Source organism: Ambystoma mexicanum, chromosome 13 (assembly GCF_040938575.1).
Source record: "Ambystoma mexicanum isolate Mex_15411 chromosome 13, UKY_AmexF1_1, whole genome shotgun sequence".
Taxonomy (NCBI): domain Eukaryota; kingdom Metazoa; phylum Chordata; class Amphibia; order Caudata; family Ambystomatidae; genus Ambystoma; species Ambystoma mexicanum.
The window spans coordinates 527,453,543-527,475,609 of record NC_090938.1 but is presented as its reverse complement, the minus strand read 5'-3'; the positions used below and the strand labels follow the sequence as shown (position 1 = coordinate 527,475,609).

General features: G+C 47.5%; 1 protein-coding gene across 3 annotated transcripts in view; it reads left to right on the top strand.

Annotated features, from left to right (window-relative positions):
* ACBD4 (acyl-CoA binding domain containing 4) overlaps window positions 1-22,067 on the top strand; it is a 1,158,671-nt gene that overhangs the window by 265,977 nt on the left and 870,627 nt on the right. For all 3 annotated transcript variants that reach the window (XM_069634234.1, XM_069634235.1, XM_069634236.1), the window contains exon 5: window positions 15,515-15,635. In XM_069634234.1, coding sequence (XP_069490335.1) covers window positions 15,515-15,635 — 121 coding nt within the window. The remainder of the gene's footprint in view (window positions 1-15,514; window positions 15,636-22,067) is intronic.

The window sequence follows — 22,067 nt, the reverse complement described above, 5'->3', positions numbered from 1 at the left end:
TAGCAGGAAGTGTGTCAGGTCCGGGAGTTTCTCCCAGTGGTCGTCCCTGTGGTGGAGACCAAATATCAGTAACAATGGGTCTAATGGGTAAACCTCCTATCCCGCCTCCTCAAGCCAGCTGAGCACTTCTGACCAATAGACTTGTACTTTCTTGCAGGACCACCACATATGAGAAGCTCCCTTGGTCCCTTAGAAGCATCGGCCCTAGACGCCCCCATAACTGAGGAGGAGGTGGTGCTTAGAGCCATATCGGGATTGAAACTGGGCAGGGCCCCGGGGGATCGAACCCACCCTGAGTGACTCGACCCGGCCCCTTTTTTCATTGACTGCCATTGCTTTCCCTTCTTAAGTATCTTGTCCTCCCGGTCATGTCGGAGCTGCTCAGTGCCCATTTGAAGTGTGGTGGATATCGTGCCCCGAGTCTCTTACCATCAATTCCCACCTCTCCCCCCTTTCCCCTCCCTCCTTTGTCCAAGACGCCTGCCAACGGGTAAGCCACCAGGGTATGTGCATGTTCCTGCACCGCAGTTCTCTTGATAAACTCTGTGTCCCCAGCCGGGGTCGCCTACGAGCCAGACTTAATCTTTTCGTTAAACTATCTTTACACTCCTAGTCACCTTCAGCCTCAGACGTCGGTGTGTTAGGTTTTCTGAATTTTCTCCTGCCTTTTGTTTTCTTCTAGACCAGGGACCCGCCGGTTCTCTCACGGTATCGCCTGGTTCTTGGGTCTCCATCATATTTCCTCCTTTCGGGGCGTCCCCCTTGAGCATTTGTAGTACTTGTGAGGCTTCTTTGCCAGTAATCACTCTATAGTCTACCCTGGCCCGTTCAAAGGAAAGTGCGAAGGGGAAGGACAATCTATATCTGATATCTTGGCTTGTAAGCCACTGGGTGAGTGGACGACATTCCCTCTGCGGGTGAGCGTGAGGGATGATGGGTCCTGGAATATCTTAATTGTATCGCCTTCGAAGATAAAGCTCCCCAGTCTTTTTGCCTTCTCCAGGACCTCAATTTTCTCTCTATAACGGAGGAACCGCACCACGATGGACCTTGGTCCCCCGCCTGCACCCCTTCCACCTCGATGCGCTCTTTCCAGCTGGACCTCCTTGCCGCCCTCCAGAGTAAAAAGCTGATTTATCAGGCCCTGGACCTTCCTCCCCACGTCCGCCGCAGTTTCCCCTCTCTCTTGAGTCATACCTATGATGCGCAGGTTGTTTCGGCGTTCTCTGTTTTAAAGATCATCCATCTTCAAAATTATGTCCTCCTCTCTCATTTCCAAGTCCGTTAGCCTAGCCACATATTTCATGTCGAGCAGGTCTGCCTGGAGGTGATTATTTTCCATGCCTTCCATTTTATCCCCCAGGGTCTCCACCTTCCCCTTGAGATCCACTATGGAGGCTTGAATGTCCGTGCAAATCGCCTTAATCTCTTGGAGAATGTCCTTGAGATCCTCTTTGGTGAGTGCAGCGGGAGGGGGTTCACCGCCCGCTGGCATGGTGGTTATGGCGTTCCTGGGGACCACACCCGCGGCCGTGAGGGGCCGGCGGAAGCGCTGGAGGGATGAAATCGCCCTGGGTTCTGGGGGTCGCTCCAGGGTCTGAGACTTCTGGCGCACCTCAGGACGGTGCTGCTTATACCCCTTACGAGGGACGGTGTCAGGGTCGATGGTCCAGGGCCCTCTCAGTGGCTGGACCACTGGGAACTCGGGCGATGAGGGCACGTGGTTCCGTGAGTGGCGCTGTGCCCTAGGTGGGGCCTGTTGGTCGAAGTAGAGTCTCAAAGATACTGGGCCTAGTTGAATCTGTAGATTTCAGGCGGCCCGGCCTCTTTTCGTAGCGCCCCGCCCGGGTGGCGTTCCTACATGCAAGCAGGGAGAAGGCCCTGGGGGGGGCTGCCCCTAGATGGCTCGTCCACTTGATTGTCCCTGCCCCCCCACGTTCTCACGTCCAACTGCTCCCCGTCATTGTGCTGGGCTCCGCCAGGTAGGCCGAGGCGCTTCCGAGGCGTCCACAGGGCCGATGCCTCCGTCCGGGCGTTGTCTGTCACGGGGCCTCCGTGCGCTGGGTGTGGGCCGGGAGTGAGCTCTGGGTGCTGGAGGGCGCCCCTCTGTGCTGCCCCCGTTCCGATGTGCTGATAGAGGACGGGAAGCCCGGGCCGTGTCCTCCTCGGCTCTCGTAGGATTCACTGTGTCCGTGGGGGCCGCATTCGTATGTGCCCCACTCCGAGTCCCCCACGGTGCGGTGTATTCTCAGGACACCTCTATAGTCAGGGCCCCGGGCCACACTGCGGCGGGTCCCCCGGTACTCTCAGGGTGGGGCCCTCTGATCAGGGGACAGGTCTTCTCCGGCTCAGTCTCGTACTCCAGGCCGGGGACTAGGAAAGTCCACTAGGCCCTGCTGTGCTTTCAGGAGCGCGATGCTTACGCGTCCTGCATGCTCCGCGCCCCCTGGTGGTCTCCGAAAAGATAGGTTTTCTCTTGCTTTACTACTTAATAAAAGTCTTTAGCCCCAAACATGCCACCTTTTGTGTCAATCCTTCTTCTGCACCCGTACCCTTCCCAGACACGGAATGCTAGCATTGGGTGTTCACCTTGCAGTCCCTACACCTTTTGTAAGTACCTCTTTCTGCAGCTGCTGATCCTAGCTGGTGTGCGTTTCAGAGGCTCCTTGCGCAGCCCCTGTCCCTTGAATCTCCTATGTCTTCGGATTGTGTAGTGAAAGACTCCCTCTGATTATTCCATGGTTGGTTATATGTATAGCAAAAAGTAATACCTTGTATGTATGTTATTTACTTGCTCCACTCTGAAGACTGTCTCTGGAGAAATCCTGAAATTAAAGATAATACCAACAAGCCTCTAAAATGGACAAAGTATAATAACTTGCAACACTCTACACTAACAGCTGGTATGGTTTCTGGCACCATCCACACCTAAGAGGAGAAAGCCGAGCCAAGAATATACCCACCTCCTGGTAGTCTGGAGGATAGATTCCCATTCAGCGTTGTTACATGGGAGGAGAGTAGCCCGCAGAGCTGCAGAGGAGTAGAGACCTCCTCCTGGGAGACGAAAGAAGCCAACGCTCGACTGGAGAAGCCCAGCCCAGTCGAGTCTCAAACAGCGGATGGCACCTAAGCGGCAAACGAGAAGCGCAACGAGGAACCAATGTCGAAGTCATGCATGAGAACAGTGGGAAGGGAACTCCAGCTCAGTCAAACGCGGAACTCCAGGAGGAAGTCGGAAAAGGGAATCCCCATCGGCCTACTGGAACGCCTACACAAAGGAGCACTGTACTGAGATGGAAGGTATGCGTTTTTTCCAGGGAACCGGGAGGGGGGCGACAAGGCCCAACGAGACCTGAGGCTGGGTGTGAGACCCAAGACCCTAGGGAGAGGAAAAAGTCAAGAGATGACTATCATGAGAAACCAGACCCCAATGCGGGGTGAGACAAGGTGGGTGAGAGAAACCAGACCACAAGGCGGGGTGAAAGACATCCAAGAACCCGAGGCAGAGTGAGAGAAACCAGTCCCCTGAGGCAGGGTAATAGAAACCAGACCCTAAGACTGGATGTGAGACCCAAGACCGCAGGGAGGGGTGAAGGTCAGGAAGTAGCTAACTGGAAAAGGCACCACAAGAGCCCTTGGTGGGAAGCCCAAAGAGAGTGCCTTGTGTAGACTTATGAAACAGAGGGTCCATAAGGGTGGAGGAAAACTCAACACTGAGACAAAGTCCCTGGCAATCCAGGGAGAAAGAGACTAACCAAAGACATTGCTAAAACCGGAGGAGGGGAAGCTTGAAGAGACATTTGGTGTCTTGATTTGAATTGTGCAACGGGGGAAGGAGCCCATTTTCTGATATCCGAGACATCACGGCAGGGTCAGAAACCAGCCCCCATTCTTTTGTGGGGCAAAAGCCGTATTGTATCTTTTTCTGTTACAGTGGTAGCGACAAAATTGGGCTAGAGCAGGTTTTTGGACGGTGGACTTTATTCATTTTGTAGGACATACCAACAAGCACTGTTTTAGCCTCCTTCCTTTTCTTTAGAGTATGGTCAAAAACCTTAGGGACAGCTCAGGGTTTTTGTGTTCAATATAAATGACCCTTTAATTTAAAATGCCACCTTTCTCTGTCTCTTGATTCTGTCTTACCACATCGCCAAATAAGTCTAATATGATTACCATGGCACCAGCAACATTGCAAATTCATTTTTGTACAACTGTAGACAAATGGACAGAGAAACTAGTAGAGTATCCCCATCCTAAAAACGTAATCCATGAAACAATCTCTGGTTTTATAGGGTTTCGTGCCATGTCATGTGAAGAGAATATAAACTTTCAAGCCACCACCAAACCTCCTGTTTTAATAGACCACCTTAAATTGTAGGTTGTGATCAATCCTTCTTTTGTGTTACTAGATTGAATAGATCACAGTTGTTATAAGGTCACTAAACTGACCTTGTCAAGAGGGGATGGGACCCCCCTCAGACAGGGGGTGGCAGTTGGGAGGGCCCCAATTCCTGTCCCATCCCTAAGTGCCTGCATGTATCTGAACAGTATCACTGTGGATCACCCCATACCTCTTGAACACAATGCTGGCCATTTTCTTTCATTTCCTTTCAGGCAGCAAAGACATACAGCAAAGCTCTGGGAAGACTGCGCACAAGGCCGCATCTCACCAGAGCCTCCAAGCAGACTACTCCAGTTATCAGATTGCTCAGAACATCAGGAAGAGAGAGACCACTAAGCAAAGCAGCAGAGAGCCCACACAGCTGCAAACAATGCTGTGCACTGCACGTTAACACCAAGGCATGTCACGCTGCAGCAGCTGTGACAGAGCTCCCTGAGACAGACTAACCAGAGACAGTCCCATACTTACTATGACTTGGCTACAATGCAGCCCCATAACAAGACCAGGAGCACTTTCCAAAGTGGCATGACAGATCTGTGTGGCAAAAAGGGGCGGGCATAGACCCCCTTTATGGGATTCTACCATTTGTAACACATTCTGAGTGGGGCAGACTGGACGAGATTGGCCTGGGGAAGAGTACCATTGGGAGGAGGTGATGGATAAGAAGGGAGACAGGAAAGTGTGGGTTATTTGGGTGAGGTATGAAGAGGCAGAGAAGGCAGTTCAAGAGACCAGAAGGAGGTAGGAGGGTGGACTGGAGAGTGGATGAAATTTGTAGAGGAGGTTAGTTATTGGTTGCTTAGAGCAAGTGGTACTGTGTTGTGAGGGTGCCTGTAAGGTGGTTGAGTGAAAATGTTAAAGAATGTGTAGAGATTGTGTGGAAGGTGACTGAGGGAGCGAAGGAAAGGTGGGTGAATGAACAGAAGGAGGAGTGGAGTAGTGGTGGTGAATAGGGGAGAATAGTAGTCAAGGGGAGAGTAGTGGAGAATGGAGAGTTGTAGTGGAGTGGTGAGGGTAGAGTAGCAGGGGGAGAGTAGTAATATCAGAGGATGGAGGTAAACTGTAGAAAGAGAGTCAGAGGGACAGAGGAGGAAGACTAAGAAGAGAAGGAGGGTGGAGTTGGAAGGTGGAGAGTAGCAGGAGGAGGGTAGAACAGCAGTGAGAAGTAGGGAAAGGAACATCAGGGCTTGAAAGGAAGTAGACAGATTGGGGCTTGAGCCACCCTCCAACTCGCTAGAATTCACCATGTGATAGTGTAGGTCCAACGTAGGAAGTACCAGAGGGTGACTAGCTAGACAAGGCAATTGCCTTTAGGTCCTCACTGAATGAACAGACGGAACAGAAATAGGAGGTGTTACCAAGCACTAGATACTTACCTGGGTAATTAGGGACACCTGGGCTAGTAAGGGTATTTCTTCTTAAAGATGAGAGAGAGAGGGCTTACCCTTCAAGGCCTTCCAAAAAGGTTTAATAAAAATCCTTGAACTGTGTGACAAGGTCAGTAATCTGACTTTTTCATGACGCCATAGGAATCCATCTCAGCCTGGGTGGGAGACATACCATGGTGGAAGCCGGAGGCTGTCCTAACCCAGTGGGAGACAGTGGCTGTTGAGAGAGCCCCAATTCATGTCCCCTCCCAAGGTGTGAGTCATTATATGTGCAGTACCAACTTGCATAACCTCATACATCTAACAAAAATGCTGGCCAAGTTTGCTCCTCCTTTTCTAGAACTTCCAGAGGAGCAACAATCATGAGGAGACCACCCACAAGATACCAACCCATGCGACCCAACCTGGAGACCGCACGAAAGGGTAGCTGGAGCTTCTATGCTGCTTTCCCAGGCCCGTCTGCAAGTGATGGGATAGAAGCGGGGGAAGAGAAGTCGGAGCTCCTACATAGCTTATCCAGACACTGCGTATCGTTACTCAGCCTGTACAGAAGCAAATCTGCTGTAGACCTCTTAGACCACGAGGTACATTAAGTAGAGCGGCAGCCGCTCATTAAGACTTCACTTATCTTGAGGTGAACTCTGTCTTAGGTCCCTATCACAAACCTGGACGCTTTGCAGCATGGGCCACCATTGTTGCAGTACCCCCTGTGGAGAAAAGGGACCGGGCTTAACCCGCTCTTTGAAACTTTCTGTAATTGTGACCCCTTCCATGTGGGAAAGAGAGGGCCAGATTGGACCGGGTTAAAAAAAAAAAACAATCAAAGGATGTTGAGCGGGATACAAGACCACAGGAAACAGGCTGTTGTGGGTTGTTTGGGTGAGGTCAGAATAGAAGGATGTAGCAGACCAAGAGACCATCAGGAAGGAGGGCGATGGATTGGAGTATGGAGTTCACATAGAGAAAAGGTGAGACGCTGGTTGGCGAGTGCAAGTGATGCTGTATTGTGAGTTTGTACACAAGCTAGTCGAGTGTAAATGTTATAGGGATCATAGAAAAAGAGTGGAAAGTGTTTGCGAGAGTGAAAGGAGGGCGACTGAGTAGAAGGTGGGATGGAGTGGTAGTAGTAGTAAAGAGGGTGGCGATGGGGGCGCTGTTGCACGAGTGCCATGATGGCGGCTTTCGCATGAGCTCCGCTCTGAGTGGAAACTCTCTGCGAGGTATCACACTTGAAACGAGGCATCCTTGAATGAAAACAGGATGAAAAACGTAATGAGGGATGAGAGCATGCTGGTGCGCGCCACATGCAGTGAAGCGACACCTAAAGCCACGATAACAGACTGGGCACTGCGGTTTGGCTGGTGATACCGACTGATAGTAGGGAGAGGCCTGTGTATGACCGGAGGCCTGCCTGGTCTCGCAGCGGTGGAGAGGTTGCTGGACGTGGTGGCCCGAACCGAGAACCACACATGTCACAATAAAGTGGCGGGTGGGGCTTGTGCTCGGTCGACCCACTCCTAGAGCCAGCTCCTCATTGCTGCTATCCTCCCGGTCCTGTGGAGCACTGTCATCCCCGGAGGGATAGAGGCAAGTGCTGCCCAAAGCGAGCGCAGTTCTGGGTGCGGGGCCCCCAGGGCGACGCTGTTGCTGGAGATGATCCACGGTTGACCCTGAACAAGCAGACATTATTCTGACATACTGGGCTGCGTGGGCTGCCCGCTGCACGCACGGCTGAGGTTGCCGGAGACCCCGGCCCGCCAAATCTTCATTGCAATTGCACTGCAACATATGATTACCGGCTAATTGGTATGGCTGGGGCACGTATATGCTACGGTGGAACTGTCGGCTGGCAGAGCGAGAATTTGTCCTTTTCACTTCCCTGCGCGCTCTCTGTGTGTTGAACTGTGTGGCTTGGGTACCGGCCTGCGCTGCGCTCCAGGGCCAGAACACTCACAGGCTTGACGCCCTGATCTGGGAGCCACTACTGCACTGCATGCTCTGGCTGTGGGTGGTGTGCCGTGTAGAAGAGCGGCTGACGGAGTGATGCGTTGCTTCCCTATTTGCTGATCGCTGTTCACCCGTAGTCCTGTTTGTTTAAGCAGATCCTGGGAGGTGTCATCTCTGGCTGCAATTGGGAGTCAACAGTCTTACATACCGCAGATCAGGACGCGACAACTGCACAGAGGCTCATCATGTCTAAGGGGGTCAGGCCGAAGAAAAGTGGTTCCATGGATACATTTTTGAAACCCACCCCGAAGGCTGTAGAAATGGCGGTAGAAGACACAAGCAACCAGGTGCAAACAGAGGGAGCCCGGCCACCCATCGATCTCCAGGGGGTTAAGGCCTGAATGCAGCAAGGATTTGCCTCCATCAACGACAAATTTGGATGGCATCACTGTCAATGATACGTCCATACACGCTCAGCTTGAGAAAGCAACACAGCGCATAACAGAGGCGAAGCCAAGACGGGGTGGGTGTACCCCAGACCAATTATCGCCCGCTTAATGAACTACAGAACCAGAAGCTTGGGCCGCATGTGAGAAGCAAGAGTTGAAGATGGGGTCCAGTGTGATCCGCATTTTTCCAGATTACACCTTAGAGGTGCAGCAGGAGGGACGCACATTTGTTGGTGTTAAACTCCTCAGGGAGCGTGGAATTCTTACGCTATGCTTTATCCAGCCAGCTTCCCCTGCAATTCAACAATAAAACATGGGATACATTACTCACCGTAATCGTATTTCTGATGCTTGCATCTGCTTAGATTCACATGCTGTGCATAGGCCGACATCTAGTGGAAGTTGCGGAGTATTACAGTTGTTGTTTTCGAAACTCGAAAAGGGACGTCGACAGGGCGTGCCAGTAATACTATCCCTAGTGTGACATCCACTGTACCCATGATCCCTCACACGTCAAGGTCCCTCAGATTATTTGTTCCGACCTGAGGTAGCATGAGGTGTAGCGGGAGTACAGTTGTATCCAAGCAGATACGTATCAGACAAGCTCATTAGCATCCATGCGCCTTCTCTCCGAGGGGAGGAAGGGTGGGTCGCATGTGAATCTAAGCAGATATAAACATCAGAAATACAATTGCGGTGAGTAATGTATCCCTTCTGAGGCTTGTGGAATCTGCTTAGATCACATGCTGGCGGTGGGTTAGAAATTGGAGGGTGGAGTCTTTTTACCCCTTCCATAAATGCTTTGATGACCGGCTCTTTCCACCATGAGACCATTTGTCAAAGTAACAGTGTGTAATGTTTGGTTTTCTTGATTTTGAACTATACTATCTGGCTGTGCAGGCACATTACGCAACGTACTGGGTGGATAGAGGCCTGCAGATGTCACATACGTGGCTGGAGAGGCAAGGGGTTGGACCACCGTCATTGATACATACAATCCTGGGGGAAACGCACCATCATACCCATCCGCTGGACCCTGTCAGAGCCGCACAGAAAGCTTTGGCTCGGTTAGTCCAATGCCCTAAGAATACAGTGTTATACAACCAGGCTATACCGCTTTCAAGCCCTTTTTGAGCCCTACACGGGACGAGTCACTGGCGACACATTGGCAGGAGGCAGGCATACTATGCTTAAGTGATTTGTTCTATGAAGGGACATTTGCCCCATGGGACCTGGTTAAGATACACGTCAGCGATACACAACTTCATAGACTCCAGTACTTTCGGATCCGTTCAGCCATGGCCTCTGTGTAGCCTGGATTCCCACAAGAATCTGCATCACACTGGTGTCTTCACTATTTACTCTCATGTGACACAAGGAAAAAACCTGTGTTGGCGCTTTACAAACTATGCATAACATACATATGCTGTGGTTATGTCAGGCACTGTTGATGTATTGGGGCGCAATATGTCATGCATTAGATGAAATGGTGGGCCAGTCTCTAATATGGGAACCCTCGACATGTTTACTGGGATACGTGAAGAAACTGAATCCTTTGAAGCGCTGAATCATTTGAAGCGCAAACTGGTCAACCTTGGTCTCATATTGGCAAAAAGAGCTATCCTGATGCGCTGGACATGGAGGGAAGCCCCCACGTATGACAACTGGCTCAATTACTTGATTTGGGCCAATGACGAGGAAGAAACATCTGGACATTTGGGGTGACTTCCAGCAATATCTGGAATATCAAAGGGTACACAATGATAGAAATTGATTGGTTCCAAGAGTGTGTTGTATACAATGTCATACCTGTTTCGGCAGCTCATTAATGTTTGTTTATGATTTGCAAAACTGTAACCTGGTGCTTGATAAATAAAAAATAAAAGTAAAGATGGTGGCGTAGTCATAGTGTGGAGAAAGGCAAGTACTAATAGTGTGGAGAGTAGTAGTGTGGAGAGGGGATTTGGTAGAGGTGGGAGAGTGATAGTGGTGTGGGGAGTGTGAGAATAGTTGTAGAGGAGAGAGTAGTAAGAGGAATAACATCAGAAGGTAGAGGCAAGTAATGAGTGAGGAACTTCGGAGGAAGACATAGGAAGAAGGAGAGACTGGTTGGAGTTGGGCAAAGGAGTGGAGAGGGGCGCTTAACAATTAGACGGGGAGAGGAACATCAGCATTTGACAGGAAGGAGACTGTGTCGGCTAATGTGTCTGAAAGGCACATTCCCTTGCCTCTTTTAGCATTCCCAATATCTATAGTTTAGAACTAGTTTACAAAGTACCGGAAGGAGTTGAGACTTAAAAGGCAGATTGCCTTTAAGTGATCCCCACCAGTCAGCTTGGAGCTTAGATTGTAGGGGGTCAATATTTACTCTATAATAACCCGGGGATTAAGAACTCCTGGGTTAGGATGGGAATACTAACCCAACCATCCCTGAGTATGATAGAGTGAGACGGCCCTTGTGCCCAACAAAGGAAATCAATTAAAAACTCTTGAACCTTCTCTGGGAGTTGGAGTGTTCTTTGAACCATCTGTGACAACTGTCTCTGGGTGTTGAAGTATTTGTAAGCCATCTGTGACACAGCGGTTACTCACTGAGGTATGTTTCACGGGCACAGAGTGCAGACCGAAAAGGTCTCTGAGGGGCTGGGCAATAGCCAGAGTACCATGCAGGAGGGTACTGATATGTAGAGCTCTAATCCTGTGTTGCTCTTGGCAGAGAGCAAGAGGATCCCATCTGGATTAGCCTTACTAAATTAGGATAAAACACCAAGGGGTAAATTTATAAGGGGTGGGGTAGAAAACCAAGGCATAAAAGCAAGACCTAATGCATTTATGCATTGGCTTACTGCTATTGGACTTTTTCAATCACTTTGAAGGCCCAAAAGGGACACAAAGTGGAAGGATCTATGCCCGTCTGCTGCAAAATAAAGTCTGAACTTGCAGATTTCTGGTCGAAAAGGCCACTCATGTGCAAGTTCGGTTTCTTTTTGCAGCCCACTCCAGGTCCCTTTTTGGGGGTTCCCCCCACCCTCCCTCTCGCTTACCTGAAGTGCTTCGGGGTCTGTCGGCTCCACTGTTCCGGCTCCTGTTTACACCACGCCCCTTCAGGCCCACGTAAGAGAAGCGGCCATATGTTTCCAGCCTTTCATACGTCAGCCTGTACGGGGTGCGGCTTATGGACTGCTCACCAACTGGAATTAACGTTTGAACCGTGCTTCCTCCTCACTCTTCGAAGGGCTCATCCTTTTACGGCTGCCTGAGATTGTTAAGCAGGCACAAAATGGATTTCTATGGATGGAATTCACCTTCATTTGGCATCTGATAAAAGCTGCTGGATTTCTTAGGAATCCATTGTAAATGTTGTCTGCAAAACATAATTTGCAGGCCTCATTAACATTTTATACAATGGAGTGTAAAACTGACAAGCAAAGGCAATTGTGCCTGTTTTCACGCTTTTTACTTAGTAGTAGTAATCTTTATTCGGATTTCTCCATTAAACCACAAACACTATTTATACAATATACCAATATAATCAATAACCATGGTTAACAAATTTCTTTTGGCAGCATACGACTCCTAGAACAAATGCCAAACCTTTAGTCTTCGTACAGATGAAAAGACAGCAGGCAATAAGCCCATGAGATTCAAATACACATACAATTAATAAACTAGTAATATCAAACAGAATTACAGGGTGCAACCTCTAGCTAGAATATCCCGTTTGGAGGAGTGCTTCCCTTGCATACTCAAATTAAAAATGGAACTCTCATCACTATAATTCATTATTAGAAGTAATGCTTCTTGGTAGGTTAATGCTTCTTGATAGGTTGTAATGTTTTTTTTGTAGGTCGTTTTACTTTCAAACAGTTATTGTAAAAGTGAAAAATTGCATGTAGGGTAAGCCATATTTGGAACCGCTCACAATCTCTACTGTGATATAGAGCAGGGAGAATATGGCATAAATCGATCTGCTTAATAAAAATAGGGGAAACTAAAATAATTGTCTGCACCGGGATGGGAGAATAAACAGAATATGCAAACATCCCAAAGATTAAGCATCCAAAGTTGACAAGGTCCAGATTGGAACCGCAATGCTGATCTCAGTCCTCCACCTAGCAATTTAGCTAATCAGGAAAATTCAACTTCCATTTACCCTGATTGAATCCTTTGTTTTCATTCTGCAAAGTATGGAAAATGCACATTTGTGGGACTACAGGAAGATGTCTGTACTTACACTGACTGCTTTATTTATCTTGTCGTTCTCTGATTTTCGGTCTTGTACATTTTAACGAGCATTCCAGTTGGAATACGCGCCTGGACCTGGGTGTATAACAGTTCACTCAATATATTTTAAACTTGTCAGTGTGTCTTGTTTGGAAGTGTTTAATAGGTATACCACAGTGACCATAATTCACATTTTGTTAGATTAATAATCGATTTTCAAGCCACACTAGGCTTTCTCTTTGAGGTAAATGTTCTAATTTTGTCAGCCTCAGACTTTGCTGTTCGGGGAGTTTTAGTTCCAACATCTCTCTGCTTACTAAGATTATGTTGGACACCAACTATTACTCTTATGGATTCAGTGCTGCTATTAGCTTCACACCTTTTAATCAGATGACATTCCCCTTCTACTTTCTTTTACAGAGGTTCCCCTTCAGGGGTCGAAATTAAGATTGCAAAAGCAGGAGCTAAAAGCAGCTCCTAGATATCCAGCATTAACCAGTGACTCGAAGATGGAGCAGGTATATAGCATTACACAAATTTAACTTCCACTATAATGCAAACATAACATTTATATTGTATGACCCCATATACTTTAAATGTTTTATAGGTGTGTATTGATGTGTGTTTATAAATTGCCACAAGCACATAGATTTAAATTCACATAGATGTGCTTGGTCGGCATCATTTGGCATGGGGAGCCAAAATTAGCTCCTGGTCGCTATTTGTTGCCATCAAGCTAACTAGGCTCTTGTAGGCTACAAGCAGGAGATAAATAGTGCCCAGCTCCCTTCAATTTCGAACCCTGCCTTTTTCCTCATTGGCCCTTCTCCAACCATCCGTAACCCATCTCTTTATCCTCCCTGTGTAAGGGTTACATGGGAATGACACCACTGGCCTCTTTACCACCAGCATAAAGTTGGTGAATGCTTTAATCATGCCTTTCACTTTATTTTAGTCACAGAATGGCCAACACAGTGGTCTGTGGTTTTCTTATTGTTTTCCTTCAAAGGAGAAATGCTCTCCAGCTTCAGCAGTTTGGTTGTCCCTGGGTTGGGAATACATCTGTGCGTTCCCACAAAATACAACCCTCATACAAATGGATCTAGAAATCCTTCTATATCAAATCAGGCCACTTCCTAAAACAGCCATATATTGTTCATGCTTCTATGACTCCAATGTGTCCCATCTGTCTCAACACCATTTTTAATTCAAGGGCATGGCATGGTACCCATCCCTTTTCAGTTCTGTAACTCCTTAAGGTTCTCAACGCCTTTTTGCTTGAAATGCCTTCGCCAACTCTCAGCAACTCTCATGTTTCAGCGCCTCGTAGGTTAATACTTTCTGGGTTCTTGACATCCACTAGAATGTAGTGATCCTCCAGCTTTGCAGTACTTAAGATTGAGTGTTTCCCCAGACTTCTATCCTCCCCAACCCATGTCAAGAGCGCTCCAGGACTGCTGAACGCCTCTTAAACTCAAAGGAGTATATAGTATATAGGCTTCTGAGCACCTCACATGTGAATTTTACTCCAAGACCTCCCAACACATCTTTTAGCAAGTGCTCCTCTCTGCTTCTTAAGACATGTTGTAAGTGCCCTTCTTGCCTGCTCAGCACCTCATATGGCAAGTGTACATCTCAGCTTCTCCTTGGCTCCAATGACATTGTGCAATTTATTCATTTATTTATTTTCCATTTATAAAGTACGCTCAGCCCACAGGCATCAAGGCACTGTTGCATTACATGTTACACAAATAGGAGGCATTCGTCGGGGCTGTTCCCCTTTCAGCTTTTTGCAAAAAGGCATGTTTTCAAAGCTATCCTGAAGGCCCAGTAAGATTGTTCAGATCCCAGGGCTGGAGGCAGAGAGTTCCATTATTATGCTGCAATTTTCGGAAGCTTGACCCTCCTGCTTTAGATCTTTTGAATTTGTTGGACAAGTCGGTGTGCGTAGGCCGTCATTCTTCCAGCCCTGAACAATGGGCACTTTCTTTTTGGGGGTTCCTTTATAACTGTCAGTTTCACCCCTCCATCTACTCCTAGTGTTGTAATAGTCCACCCTCCTCAGATCTTTGACCGGATTGGCCGAGATGGGAGTAGTCCTTCCTTCCTTCCTTCCTTCCTTCTCTTCTCTGCAACAGCACCTCACTCTGGAAATTAAATAATGGTCCATCCTGCTTTCCCACTCCTTCTGACGGCATTAGTTGATCCACTCCAACTCTGTCTCTCTTGCAGATGTATAGCCTAGTGTCTGTGTACATACATGCTTGTGAACTTCTAGGATGCACGCACAAGTACTCTTCACATTTCCCAGGATCCACACGAACACCTTGTTGCAGGTATGTGGAGTCATCTGATACTGCGATGTAGGTCAATGGTTCCTATCTGACTTATGTTCATCTCTCTAGCTTGATGATGCTTTATCACACATTCATTGGTTGCCGATAATAACCAAAGATTATGAAATGTTACATTTTCAAGGTTTTTGTATCTTCTTACAAGCATAGAAGCTACACGTGATGGTTTTGTTGCACTGCCATAAGTAAAAACACCTTTTTGAAAGTTTGGGACTCCCTTTTGTGCAAAAAAGTGATTTCTGTGATGATTTATTAGTCCAGATGGACTTAAGGTACTGTTAATAGCAGCGTGTCTTGTGTGGAAGTGTTTAATATTGTTCTTAGTGTGTCATGAATTGGGGAGTCAGGATGCCTTTGCAGAGAGGGTGCCAAAATAGGTATTTATAGTACATTCAGCCCACCCTTGCAGAAAGTGATTTCCAGAAATATGACTTCAAAAAGCAATGACTGATCTTGTCACATCTCAGGTGGCATATCATATCATATTCATCGGATGTTGATATTCTAAAATGTGATGCAGGTAGGTACTGTAGATCTTACATATCTCTTTCCTGTCCTGCCTTGCATCTGTGGTGTTGTTGTAAAAGAAATGCACAAATCTTGCCTGCTGGTATGCAACAAGTAAAGTTGTTGATTGGCTGTGAAATCAGTGAAGTCAAATGGGATAGGAATCCCCTTTTAAAAGGAGTGGGGCTCACTGTAGTTTCGGAGGTTCTTGGGCCTTCTTTGATTCTTCTTCTCTCCTTACAGGTGATTGATACTGTTCCACTTGAAGAGTCCTCCTCTGAGATGTTTCACTACTTTGAGCCACTTTACAATGTAATACCAGATATGCCTCGACCTCCAGAATACCTTTTTAAGAAACTGAGGGGTAAGCTTTTTCACTTGTGCAACCCTTTCCATCCACCTGAGATTAACAATGTTATGTTAGTTGCTTTTAGAGCGTTTAGGCCTTCCAAAGACTGTAGCAAATCACAGAAGAACAAAAGGGAGCATGGGCTAGAAAGAGAGGGAACATTAGAGAAGGAAGAAGGGGCATGGGCATCTGTTGCAGGCTATGTAAGGGCCAACTGATGGAAATGTGAGGTTCTGGCAAGGTAATGTGATGGACTGTTAGGAGCTTTGGAAGGGTCTGTTCCAGTTTTGTGATGTGTATTTGATACTTTGTGAGGCTCCATCAGAGGCTGTGTTAAGCTCTGATTTGTAGTATTATGCATCACAGATGGCAAAGGAAACGCATGGAGACACACGAAACACAAATAGTCCAAGGGTTTTTATTTTAGCTTTGTGGGCCCTTGGCTGTCTCTCGCTCTCGATCCCTTGGGTCTCCTCCCTAATCGAGGTGTCTGTAACCTCACATTAGTACTTCTGGTCTGAAACCCCTACTGGCTATGAAGTATGCCTTTCCCTACTCTAACCAAAGATTAGTGTTCTAATGGGTTTTGAGATTGTGCTTTGCACTTGCTCAGTTGGACTCAAGCTATTTCAATCATGCGCATGTACCCCTTTCCCGTCCTACTCTCACTCCTGCATCCCTTCTCTTATTGCTCCTACCAATCTTCTATCCTTATGTTTCACTCCTCCTAGTTCTCGCCTCCAGCCGTTGATGTCACCACTCCTCCTACTCCACATCGCTACTTCCCCTGCTTATATCGCCCTTCTCATGCTACTCCATTTCTAAACACAACTTTTCCACCTCACATTACTACTCCCTCCTCCACACTACTACCCCACACTCCTACCACTAGTCCACCCATCAACCACTACTACTCTCCTCCTCCCTCCACTACTACTCTCCTCCCTCCACTACTACTCTCCTTATCCCAGCACTACTACTCTCCTTCTCCCATAACTGCTACTTTCTTCCACCACTTCTCAGTCTCTCTTCTTACACTCAGTACCATTCTCTCATTCACTTCTTAGACTATGCTTTCTACACACTTTCCTCACACACTAACACTGCAGACCTACTATCCTTCCTAAACCAATGTCCTGCTTGCTCTTCTAAGCTCTTCCACAAGCTGCCTTATCCTCCTTCTTCCTGCCCATCTCCTTGTCCACCACCGACCTCGCCCCGGATAACACACACTTCTGTTTCCTGTGACCCGCCTAAATATCACGGTCCCCTTGCTGACGTATCCACGAGCATGTTTGCAATGAGGTAAGTTGTCCAAAAGGGGGCTAAACCCTACCCACTTTCTTCATGCAGGGTTGCCATGCATTATGGCTGGTAGCATAATGTTTCCAGGCTCCTATCGGGACTTAGTGTCCCTGTTCACTCCCTGGTGGTTTAGGTGATTTTCAGGCCAGAGCATGGGACAGCTGGCCTCCTCTGGCAGCTCCCTGTGATCTCTTGGCTTGCCATGAATGGCAGTTCTTTTCTCTCACTCCCTCCTGCCTCTCCCCCTCCTTCCTCTCCCCTCCTTCGTCTCCCCTCCTTTCTCTCCCCCTCCTGCTTCTCTCTCTCTGCTGTCTCTCTCTCTCTCTCTCTCTCTCTCTTTCTTTCTCTCTCTCTCTCTCTCTCTCTATCTCTCTCTTTCTGCGACCTAGGTCCCGGGCTTTCCACCTCCTCCCGCTTCCATGCTGCAGATCCCTCAGGTGACGCTCTGCTCCGCCACTCCCCCTGGATGATGCTGCGCCTCTCAGGGGGTCACTCTGATCCCGGAGCCTTGGCCGGATGTAGAATGCCAGTGATCATCGAGCAAAGGCACCTCTGGGGATAGTGTTCTGCATACAGACATTCTGGCACAAAGGGTTTTAGGGACTGCAACCTACCCCCTTTGGCTGGGGTGTTGATCACTGGTCGTATTTTCTTTAGTCACAGGGAAGGGACTGGTCCCCCTTTTTGACAAGGTCAGGGTACTGCCTTTCTCACACACGTTACACTAGCCACTGGTTGGATACACGCTAAAAACTGAATTGGATCTGTATACATTCCCTCCAAGGTGATTAACGAGAGCAAACACTTTAGGCCTGGAGTATAAGGAATCCGAAATATTTGAAAAGAGATGAAGTAAAAAACTATTGTACAAAACATTTTGCTTGATGAAGGGAAACTCGATTATAAAATGGCATAGTTGTAGGTAGGCCCATGAATGTATGAGGGCCATGTTCCCCATCTTTGATTCGGTTTCACTCCCCAACCTCACCCATTCTTTTGGTCTATGCTGGGTACTACTACATATTCCTAGTCTCTGTCTCCCTCTTTCTGTCTTGTCTCTCTTTTAAAGCCTGCAAAAGGTATATTGTTTCTCCAGCATGGGGTCTGGCATGGATTCACATGCTCATGAATATTCCCCGTCGTCAGGCTGGGAAGAACAACAGTTACAGGTAAGTAACTTGTTCCTTTCTTTGCAAAGCAAACACTCTGGAATGGCAAGGGGAGACTTGCCAGCACTCGCCTATTGCATGGATTTTTGGTGACTTGGGGGTCTAAAGGCAAATGGCCCTCAAGATGTTAAAGCACAGGCTAATCAACTGTTTTATTTTCAGGCATGATGGTAACCGTTTTCCTAACACGTATTTCCAAGGCCCATTTAGATCAACCTAATTCGTTTACATGAAATTTCCTTTGAATTCTTGTCTCTCCAAGTGATTGAATGACAACTTTGCAGACCATGTGAGCTGGTTAAAGGTATTGTAAACACATTTCATAAATGCACAAGAAGGGAAGTCCAACAAAATATATATGTAAACATTTTTTATTTTGTATTTAAATCTTTTTTTTGCCATTTTGTTCCGATAACACAGGCGTGCAATGCATCAATGCTTTAATGTTCAGCATTCTTAACGAGATATAACAAACGTGAACAACCTAAAACAAAACAAACTCAATCAAATATAAACTGATGTAGCAGAGAAGATCATGTTGATCCACTAAAAATAAAGCTTGTTGATTCCTTGGTGGCACCTAAAAGTAGCCTCAGTCCAGCAGTTTGCCTGGCTGCTCGGCAATCCATTAAATAAAGGTGGGACTAAATACTTTGGGCCAGTGCAGAAAGAAGAAGCTGGACTGAATTGTTTCCTCTTCAGAACATCAACATTGCTGTACACATGTACTAACCCTTACTTAAATACAGTCCGCTAGACCCAGAGCTCTAAGGAGAGTAGGATAGGAGTAGTCTTTGTTGTGCATTTTGGTGTAATTCAAGGAACAGTTACACTTTATAAAAACGGACGCCAGATCATCTTGCAAAATAAACAACATCTTCTCATTAATCAGCAAGGTCCACATGTGGGTCCACCAGTCCTCTAAGGTGGGTATTCTGGTGGTTTTCCTCATGGCTGCCACGATTACCTCTGCAACTAAAAGCATTGCCCTTACTAAAGCGCATATAGTTGGATTATCACGTACCTGACCCATCCCAAATATGACGGAGACAAGTTGTGGGTTCAACCTGGAAAGAGGAGTTGGCCATTAAATTCAACAATCGAACCATGCCTGACCGTTAATATGACAGCTTTGGGCAGTGGCACCAGGTATGCACAATAATTCCGGGCCTCTCCCAAGCTCACCCCTATTCCGCCTGCATGCTTCAATCTGTCTGGTATCCACTTGCCAAAAATGTGACGCCCTTCTCTGCGAATTGGGCACATGGGTAGCTTTTCGTAAACCACCCTGAACCCCCCCCCCCCGCCCCCTAAGATTGTGGAATTGCAGACCGTCTTTCCTCTGGTATCACTGAGCCAAGGTCTTTGTCCCATGCAGTGGTGTAAGATGGCAGCCCTTTGAGTTTAGAGCTAATGCAGTTGTACAATGAGGGATTAGCCCGTTTGACTCATTAGGGGTTAAAATAATCTTCTGGAATGTGGTTAATGGCCTTGTGGTAGCTAATGTATTGTGCTTCTGTAATACCCAGTGTCATAATTGCTAGTAATGGAACTGTTCCTTTGCGTCTAGGTCGAAGGTTGCTTTGCATGACTCGAAGGGTCATATTTGGCCCTGTATGAACATATGCAACAGGTATTCACAGCCGCCTGCTCTCCAACTTTAGTAGGATACCCTATCAAATGCTGGGCTTAAGTTCGGGTTGAAGTGAATGGGTGCGATCAGGGCCAGGAATGAGATTATGCCCATTTTAGTTGCTATTATGTCACATACATGCAGGTAGATTTAGTGGTGGGCAGCTCATATTTGCCTATGGTTTTTTTTTGCACGGGAAGGCCAAGGCATATGTCTGAGAAGGCATTTCCAGCTTTTGTTTGACTGTTGGATGGCACACCACTGCAGTAATCACAGCTGAGATGCTTGATAGTATTTTTTAATAATAAAAGAGCAAGACCCCCTTTGTCACTGATTTATATAGCTTTTCACTGGAAATCCGATGCATTTAAATTTTCCAGACATAGGCAGCTAGGTGATGCTGGATTTTTTAAGGAACTGGGAGGGGATGTGTAAAGGCGAGTGCCGGAAAGCAGTATAATAGTCTGGCCAGAATATTCCTTTTGAGTGAATGATTCTACCGTCTGACTGTTCAGTTCCTCTATGCTTGGGAGTATCTTATCCGGACGATTGGCCAAGATTTTTGCATACATTTTTTATGTTGGTGTAAAGTACTGCTATTGGGCGGTATGAGGAGCAGGCAATGAGAATACCTACTGTGAGAAACCTGACAGTATTCTCCCATCTACTTCCCCAGGATCTTCCATTCAGGTGGCCAGGGAAGGTCCATCGTTTTGGATCTCGACCCTGGGGGTGGACAAGCGAGGGAGGATTACCTGAGTGGAGGGTGTCAGGAAATTGGCAGAATACCCAAGGGCGAGACATGGTATTCCCCCTTTCCCAATTATGCACCAGCCCACTCTCCCTCAGCCTTAATGGGGTATTTCCAATCACACCCCATCCCCATCCCCATTTCCAATAAGTACTGCCACGAAGAAGAGGCTATCGGGAGCAATGAGGATTACCCATATAAACAACATAGGAATACAAAGTGTGGCCCACCACGTAACACCTTTGAATTGTCCGACTAATAGGCAAGGTCAGGTACTTTAGTCCACCTGTGCACTCTTGACTCCAATTGACTCCTGCATTCTAAAAGGGTGGTTCTGCCAGAACCATGGAGCGAGCTGAGTTGCTGACGGGACCAGGAGAGCCAATGAGCAGGGAGCCACAGTAGGAGAAGCATGTAGAGATAGGAGCGGCGTGCCTTGACGCTGGCCCAGTGTGTTTGAGGGGCGCAGCGTGGCTAGAGAGCTGTGTATGCAGATAGTCAGAGTGAGGCAGACTGCAACCTATTGGCAGAGTCCAGAGAGATGCTTGTTCCCTTGGGACATGTGCGGGTGGTCCCAAGGGTGCCTGAGGTCGAGGTGATGAGACTCTGACCTCGACCCAGTGTATCACGAGGAGACCGCTTGCCAGCGCCGCTCTACCCGGTGAGTTTCGTGAAAGTGAAGAGAAAGTGGGTGGATGGAGTGGGAGTGGAAACAGACAAGATTTACAAGCGGCAGGAAGGTAAAGAAAGCATAGAGAGAAAGTAAAGAAAGCAGAAAGCAAGTTAGAAAGTATAAAGAAAGATGCGCTAGCGGTGCAGAAGTAAAGATAGATAAGAGGAAAGTGAACTTTAAAGAATACAAGGAAAAGGAAACAGTGCAAGCGACCCGAAAGCAAAGAAAAGCATGCAAGCAACTCAAAAGCAAGAGAGGGTGCGAGCAACCCGAAACCAAAAAGGGAAAGGTGCAAGTCTGCACAACAAGGTGAGAAGTGCGCAAGAGGCACTACCAGAAGAAAGCAAAGCAAGAAGAAGGTGCAAGTGTGCACGATAAAACAGGAAGAGTGTAAAAGAAATACAGATGAAGTAAAAGGGGGTGCCAGAGGCACCTGTAAGGAGGAGCTAAGAGGAAGACGAGTACAGAAAATGAGGAAAGGGGTTGAGGGATCAGAGTGGTTGTGCCTGGGAGAAGCAAAGAGCCTGGTGTTCTCAAAAGTCTCTGATACTACCCCCATGAAAGAACAGTACATTGAAAAGTACATCCTGGCAAGAGGAACTTTGTGTTGGTTTGTTGAACTTCGTAAAGAGGGGCCTAGGCTTGGGGAAGGGAACCTTGAGAGGCCTAACAGGAACTGTCTTTTTTTGTTTGGAGCTGGAAGGATCGAAGCCTGAGGAAGGGAATCCCAAGAGGCCCAGAGCCATTGTGAACTCTGACTTACGGCAAGAGTGCTACGTGAAAGGTTCCAAGGGCAACCCCTTTGAGTTGAACTATTTTGAACTGGCAGAACTACATGTATTGTTAAGACTACTTGAAACCAGCTGTGATTTATATTTCCTTTTTTTGAGTCACCATTTTTCCTTTAAGACAATCC